Source organism: Pelodiscus sinensis, chromosome 21, assembly GCF_049634645.1.
Source record: "Pelodiscus sinensis isolate JC-2024 chromosome 21, ASM4963464v1, whole genome shotgun sequence".
Lineage (NCBI taxonomy): Eukaryota > Metazoa > Chordata > Testudines > Trionychidae > Pelodiscus > Pelodiscus sinensis.
The window spans coordinates 16406718-16414806 of NC_134731.1; the positions used below are offsets into that span (position 1 = coordinate 16406718).

Here is an 8089-nt window from a genome sequence, read left to right on the forward strand (position 1 = left end):
AAAATGCCAGAGGTTTCTTAGGGGACATTGTGAAAATAAATGATGAGTTTCTTTTTAGTTGGTCATCGAAGATTTTTTTTGTTTGGGATTTTTTTAATTAAAAATGAAAAAGAAAAATGTTGGTTTTCATTCTTTAAAAATATTCAATAAGTGAACCCGAACATTAAAAATTTAACCACAACTTTTCCTGAAAATGTCTTTGTTTCTGGCTTCTCATCCCAAACCAGGATAGCACCTGCCGGACTGCAGTCTGTCAGTGCAAAGCCTCATCTGGGCCAACAGAACAGCCCTCTTTTAAAGCTTGTTTTGATGAAAAGTGCCCAGCGTGACCCAGCACCGTGCTATTTACTGAGTCCTTTCCTGGAAGTCATCAAGCTGAACTCTGGCAGCCTCATTAGCAGAAGATGCTCCACACGTATCTAGGTGAGCAGTGTGCCTGGTAATGAAATACATGGGCGAGAGAGAAACTCTCCGTGGAAAGGGCTAGGCACAAAGGCTTGCTCGGCTCCTATGCCAGTGCAAAGGAAGCATAAAATGCTACCAGATCTGACTGGGAGCCCTTTGCAGTCGGGATGTGATAGTGTAGTCAATGAACCGATTAACCAATAAGCAAAAGTGCATAGGTTAATGCTATAGAGTACGTGCATTTCCCCGCCTCCCCCACCAGTGCATTTTTAGCAGGCTGGCCAGCAGCCCGGCTCATTTCTGGCTTGTGATGGGTCCTGGACCTGCCCCTGCTGCGGCTCTGCATTTAAAGTGTAGTAGGAGCTGGGCGGGCAGGCAGCCTGGCTCAGGTCTGGGAGCTCAGATGCTCCACCCAGACAGGGGCTGCTGCCACCCAAGCTGCTGACTCTTTATCAGAGGCAGCAGCACAGGGCAACAGGCAGGCGGTCTGCAAGGGGAGCTGGTTTTTTAACTGGCTCCCCTCACAGACCAGCACCTGCCTGGCACCCAGAGGCAAAGGCAGCAGCGCAGGGTGGCAGAGGGCTCCTCAAGAGTGAGGCCGGAGCACACTGGCTGCCGGCCCTGCCCCCAGGGACTATAGAATAGTCGACTAACCAATAAGAATTCATGAGGTTACTCGACTATTCAATTAACCGATATTTAACATCCCTAGAGTGTAGACTGTGCTGGGGCGTCACCGTGCACCCCGGGAAACGTCTAGACTGCAAGCTTCTTCTGAAAGAGCATCCACACCTCAAAACCGGATTGAAAACTGATCTGCTTTTTCGAAAGAGAGCATCCAGACTGCATGGAAAGAAATCCCTGATTGCTGTGCACAGAATGGCGCAGCAGAATGGCCACCAGGGCACCTGGGCTTTTTTCGATTCCCTCTTCTTTCAAAAAATGCCCCTGTTCTGCGTCCACACATGCCTTTTTTCAAAAGAGCTCTTTCGAAAATGGCGTTCTTCCTCGTAATCTGAGGTTTACCAATGTCGAAAACCCTGTATTCTTTCCATTTCATTTCAAAGAACGGCATTGCAGTGTGGACGCAGGTGACGTTTTTTCGAAAAAACAATGTAGTCTAGACATACCCCCAGTGTTGTTCGGCACCTGGAGGGGGGCCAGGCCAGTGGGGCCTTGTCTCCCCATAAAGAGCTGGAGAGTCCAGCTGGAGGGAGCAGCCCCAGAAGAGGGGAGGCAGATTGTTCTGTCTAGGTCCTCTGGGAAGCAGCCTGAAACAGGGCTGAGAAGGGAGGGCAGGCTGGCAGAGCAGACCATGTGTTCTAACAGCAAAGGGCTGAGGGAAGGGCACTGCCTCTGGGCAACAGGAGCAATGTCTCAGCGGGTTTCTGCAAGTGCAACAGCCCGTGTGCTGCTCTGGCCCCTGTGAAGGGACTTGGGGCTGTTGGGTAAATAGAAAGCACCAAGTGCGTATCGCTCGTTTCTCTTTTAATATGAAACTGACCCACTGCAAAGCCCCAAAATCTGCTACTCATACTGGGGGCTATGAGCCCATATTAGTACCAAGCTAGTCTGTGATCATGTCGCTAATATCCACCCCCCACTGCCAGGGACACAAAGGGGGGGCAGAGATAACATGCTGATGTTCAGTTGTAGGGCTCTTCTGAAAGAAAAACCAAATGGCTGCTGGAGCGATTTTCAAAAGGGAAAAGAGCCTGGGGGATGAGCCATGGCCAAAGCACCTGTTCTAACTGTATATTTTGATCTGAATTCAAAATGTGATCAATGTCCTTGACCCCTGTCTATATGCCAGAGGCCTGCCACACAGAGCTGGGGAGGGGGAATCCAGGGGTCCCAGTCAAAAGGATCCTCAGACTTACCTGTAGGCCAGGCTCATGCACTCGAAGAGTCGGGTGAGAGTTGGGTCGATGGTCCGGGGATCTGCTGGCTCCGGCTCAGAATGGTGGGGGCGTCGGCGGGGCACCAAGTCGCTGTGCGGCGAGGACACCATAAAGTGGCCGCTGTGGATGACCTGGGAGTGGGGCAGGGAGCCTGACCCTGGCCCAACACTGCCTGAGCCCAGACCCTCTGAGTCTGAATCAGAGTCTAACTCTGGGACTGTCCTGACCTGTGGGTCCAGAAAGGCTCCATGCAGCCCCACCTGCATTCCAGCGATGGTGCCCGGTGCAAGCAGCCACCCACCAGTGTGACCCTCTTTGTCTGTCTGGGGTCTGGGTACCTGGGAGGCCCACATCATGGCAGTATCTGAGCCCCACACATGTCCATTAGCATAAGGCGTGTGCACCATGCCCCCAGATCTGCATGTTGCTTCCCCACCCTCTCCCTGACTTGTTCTTTGTCCTGTGTCCTGCTTAGCTTGCCATTCCCCTGCTTCTTGGCAGTCCTATTTATAGGGCCCCCAGGTATAATCCCACCCCGCCCTCTTTACTCCAGCCATGCCTGTGGGCGGGGACAGGGGTGGGCGCTGGAGTCGAGCAGGGAATTAACCCCTTGTCTGCTGGATCCAGGGAAAAGGGGGAGCTCTGGGTCACACTAGAGTCTATTTCCATGACAAGCTGCCTACATTAAAGGAGAAGCCGCTCCAGCTTCCATCTGTTCCCAGCCCCCGCAGCTAGGAGGCCAGAGACAGGTCTGCTACTACAGCTCAGTTAGCTTTGTTTACCTTGGCTCAGCGCTGCTCTGCCTGCGAGCGGGAGAAAAATACACGGTATTTACCTAGCACGTCTGTACTAATGTTTCCCCTGCATTTCCCAGGGAACAAATACAGATTAAGGGACAAAAACAGGCAATTATAGCGACCAGGGTCCAGCTCAGCACAAAGCAGGGAGCGACTCGCGGAGTCATGCCCAGGGCCCTGGAAACAGGCAGCGTGAGAACCTGCTTTCAACTGGCTCCTCCAGGGTCTTCCGCTGAGCCAGAGAGAGGCAAAGATACAGACAAGTTCTCCCGGGGGCCTCTGAGGAGGCAAGGCCCCCAAGAACAACTGGCAGACTTACTCCGTCCTGGGCCTGAAAACTTACAACTGACGTGCTAAGGGGAGATTTTCAAAGATGGCTCACACCTGCCTCTGACTTCTGGGGGAGCCAAGCAGCCAGCCCCATGGGGGCCATTGAGAATCTCCTCACCCTTTGACCCAGGATGCATCTGCAGTGAAGGCTCTGCCCAAGTCTCCATGCTCTGTGCTGTCTGTGGGTGATGGTCTGCACAGGGGACAGGCTGAAGGGGGGTGCGGTGCTGTAGCCAGGTCACGACTGAATGAGAACATTGAGAAGAATGTTCCTAGCATCACGGAGTATGGCCAAAATGGCGTATTTGAGTGTTGGTGTCAGAATATAAGTATAATGATGGTAATAAGTGCTATACAATTATATGAAATGATATGCCAAGAAGGCTAAAGGCATATTAGGGTGCATTAGGAGGAGCAGTGCCAGCAGATCCAGAGAAGTGATTATTCCCCTTTTTTCGGCTCTGGTGAGGCCACATCTGGAGTACAGGCAGTCCCCGGGTTACTGATAGGGACTGTAGGTTTGTTCTTAAGTTGAATTTGTATGTAAGTCGGAACTGGTACATATTGTAGGGGAAACTCTAGCCAAACATTTCTCCAGAGCTCAGTTTTATTCTCCCACACCTCGCTTCCCTCAGTCCTTTATTCTCAAGCTGAGGTGTCTGCTGAGAAAAGCCGCTCCTCGTCTCCCTGGTCTGCTGGGGGGCGGGGGTAGCTTCGCGTCTCCCTGGTCTGCTGGGGGGAAGCAGCTAGTGCGGGGTTGCCTCACCCCATTTGTAAGTAGGGATCCGATGTAAGTCGGATCCATGTAACCCGGGGACTGCCTATATTGTGTCCAGTTCCGAGCCATCTACTATAGAAAGGATGTGGACGCATTGGAGAGGGTCTTGAGAGGGCAACCAAAATGATTAGGGGGCTGGAACACATGACCTATGAGGAGAGGCTGAGGGACTTGGGGCTGTTTAATCTGCAGAAGAGAAGAGTGAGGGGGGATTTGATAGCAGCCTTCAACTTCCTGAAGGAAGGTTCCAAAGACAATGGACAATAGTGACAGATGGCAGAACAAGGAGCAATGGTCCCAAGTTACAGTGGGGGAGGTCTAGGTTGGATATTAGGAAAAACTATTTCACTAGGAGGGTGGGGAAGCACTGGGATGGGTTACTTAGGCAGATGATGGGATCTCCATCCCTAGAGGTTTTTAAGTCTCGGCTTGACAAAGCCCTGGCCGGGTTTAGTTGGGATTTGGTCCTGCTTTGGGCAGTGGGCTGGACTTGATGACCTCCTCAGGTCTCTTCCAGCTCTATGATTCTAAATTCTGTATGCTTCAGTTTGAGCCTGCCAGCCATCCTTCATGATTAGACAATGTTGGCTGTAAAGTCTTGTTTCTTGTTAGCATTACACATTAAGTTGTGCCTCTTGTCTACATTGTAAATTAAATTAACTTAAACAACAAATGGTCCTGCAGCACTTATGTCCCAGCAGGACTTTTTGAAATTTCTTTGGTAACTATATGATCCTTTCTAAAATGTAATCCTGTCTAAAATGCTCAGTGAAGATTCTTTAACAGGAAACAATTGCTGTAAATCATTTGTTGTGAGTGGTGGATATGTACATAGTTAAGGATAAGTGTGAAAGCCATCACGAATGCCCAAATGGTGAAGAAGTGAGAACTTTAAAGACAACCAGGAGGCTAGAATTAAATTAGCAGAATTGATACACTTTGGAGACAGGACAAAAGAGATAACAATGGGAAGCCTGACAATAGTCATCAAAGGATAACTGTGGAAAACCGAAGCAAAATGCAGGACAATGTAGCACTTTAAAGACTAACAAGATGGTTTATTAGATGATGAGCTTTCGTGGGCCAGACCCACTTCCTCAGATCAAATAGTGGAAGAAAATAGTCACAACCATATATACCAAAGGATACAATTTAAAAAAAGTGAACACATATGAAAAGGACAAATCACATTTCAGAACAGGAGGGGGATGCGGGGGGGGGGGGGCGGGGGGGAAGGAAGGAAGGTAAGTGTCTGTGAATTGATGATATTAGAGGTGGGGAGAGTGGGATGTCTGTGAGCTAATGGTATTAGAGGTGATAATTGGGGAAGCTATCTTGGTAATGGGTAAGATAGTTTGAGTGTTTGTTCATTCCTTCCCGGAGAGTGTCGAATTTTAACATGAATGACAGTTCAGAGGATTCCCTTTCAAGTGCAGATGTTGTCACATTACCGAATTGGAGGGAAGCAGCCAGATCGCTGCTGCACCCCTAGGTGGGGGTGTTGGCCACAGAAATTGGTATAAAAGGGAGCCATGTGGGGTATTGAATGGGAGCCCCGGATTCGAGCAATTCGCCCTGAGCGGACGCCCTCAGCTGTGCCCAGACACGGCCCGGTCCGTCACAGTGGCGTAGTCGGCAGGATCCACAGATCTTGGTCAATTGAGCTTTGGGATCAGGACCCCACGCTGTCTAAATTTGATTTTTAGTACTGAGAGTTTGGTTGGGTAAAGGGCAGCCGAAATGAGTCAGTGCCAGTATGAGAGCCTAAATAGAGAGGCTCTGAAGGATTTGTGCTCGGGGAGAGGCATTGCCTTTAGGAAAAGGGCCTCTAAACTAGATCTGGTAGTGCTGTTATTAACCAGAGATGTGGATGAAAAGGAGCAGAAGCAAGCCAAGGAGGCTGCTGAAAGAAGGCGGAAGGCAGATGAAGAAATTGCTAAGAGAAAGCAGGAGATGGATCGGGAACTTGAGATGAGAAAAGCAGAACATGCAGAGAGAATGGCAGAGCATGCAACTGTGACGGACCGGGCCGTGTCTGGGCACAGCTGAGGGCGTCCGCTCAGGGCGAATTGCTCAAATCCGGGGCTCCTTACAGCTCCCCGACTGGTGACCTCTCCAAACAGGCCACAAACCAGTCCCACAGAGCGCTTCAGCTGCCTGCCTGAAGCCTCCCGAGCAAAACCCCTCCGACGCCCCAGCAATAACCGTGCCCCAGATGGCCCCGGGCCTCATACACAGGTGGGGGGGTCCTAGCACCCAATCCCACCTACCCCGAACAAGTTCTGTCCGGTTCCAAGAAACCAGCCACAGATCCCTGGTCAATTTACCCTCTGGACCTTACCCACAAATCACACTGGGCCAATCCTTTAGAATCTATATCTAAAGGTTTATTATTACAAGAAAGAAAAGCCTGAGAGTAAGGTTATTAAAGTACAGTACGTTACATGCACCGAATCTCCCAGTCCTCGATGCAGGCTCTAGCAGAGGTGTTGCAGCTGCTGGTTTAAAAGTTCTTATTGCACATCCTACGATCAGGATGGGTCCACAGGTCTTCCGGGCTCTTCAATCCCTGCATTGCTGCCTCTGGGATGAAGTGCTGAGCTGAGAACAACATGGCATCGACCGCATGGCCTCTTTATACCTCCTTCCTGGCCTCTTCTTGTATGCAGCAAGTCACCTGGTCAGAGGCCAATCTCTATGTTCCCTGCTGGCTGCCCTCAGATGACAAACCCCATTCTTTGGGTGTGTCCATAGCCCATTGAGAGCCATTGTCCCACAGGGCCTGGCTACTCAGCCTGTCCATAGCAATGCTTACCCACATTCAGAGAAATATTCAGCTTCCACACAGATTACAGATTCCTACCTACACACACAGACATTATATATTCACATAAATAGCGTACATAAGATCAACAAACAATAAGCTCCCATTCAATACCCCACATGGCTCCCTTTTATACCAATTTCTGGGGCCAACACCCCCAACTAGGGGCGCAGCAGCGATCTGGCTGCTTCCCTCCAATTCGGTAATGTGACAGATGTAAAAGGTCTTTGTAGCAGAATGCAGGTGGTTAAGTCATTGAGAGAGTGTCCTTTCTGGTTAAAATGGAAAGAAACTGTTTTCTCTTTGTGATCTTGTCTGATATCTGTTTTGTGGGCATTAATCCTTTGGCGAAGTGCCTGAGATGTTTGTCCAACGTACATAGCATACGGACACTTTCGGCACATGATAGCATTAATTATATTACTGGATGCGCAGGAATATGTGTTCTTGATCTTATAACTCACTTGGTTAGGTCCAATAATGGTATCAGCAGAAGGAATATGTGGACAAAGCTGGCAACGGGGTTTGTTGCAAGGGAAGGTACCAGGATTGGTATTAGTGTGGTATGTCCTGTGGTTGTTGGTAAGAATCATCTTGAGGTTAGGTGGTTGTCTATAGGAGACTATGGGTCTGTCTCCCAGAGCCTCTTGGAGTATGGTATCCTGTTCCAGTATAGGCTGTAGTTTATTGATAATGTGTGGACAGGTTTAAGTTGGGGGTTGTAGTTGATGACAAGTGGTGTTCTATTGTTGGTTTTCTTGGGTCTGTCTTGAAGTAGATGGTTTCTAGGTATTCGTCTGGCTCTTTCAATTTGCTTTTTTATTTCTCCGGGTGGGTAGTTGAGGTTTATAAATGCTTGGTAGAGATCCTGAAGTTTCTGGTCTCTGTCAGTGGGATTAGAGCAGATGCGGTTGTATCGAAGGGCTTGGCTATAGACGATGGATCATGTGGTGTGTTCTGGATGGGAGCTGGAAGCATGTAGGTAACTGTATGAGTCGGTGGGTTTTCTGTAGAGAGTGGTGTCTAATTTTCCATTGTTGATTTGTACTGTGGT

The 8089-nt window shown here is 49.6% G+C and overlaps 1 protein-coding gene across 2 annotated transcripts in view; it reads right to left on the minus strand.

The window, feature by feature from the left end:
* Positions 1-2802, minus strand: part of MLXIPL (MLX interacting protein like) — a 43653-nt gene extending 40851 nt beyond the window's left edge. The window contains exon 1 of one of the 2 annotated variants that reach the window (XM_075904982.1): positions 2286-2801. In XM_075904982.1, the coding sequence (XP_075761097.1) occupies positions 2286-2713 (428 nt within the window). In that variant the 5' untranslated portion in view covers positions 2714-2801. Of the gene's footprint in view, positions 1-2285 lie in introns of both variants that reach the window. The other variant, XM_075904983.1, reaches the window with a different exon arrangement.
* Between the last annotated feature and the right edge of the window lie 5287 nt (positions 2803-8089).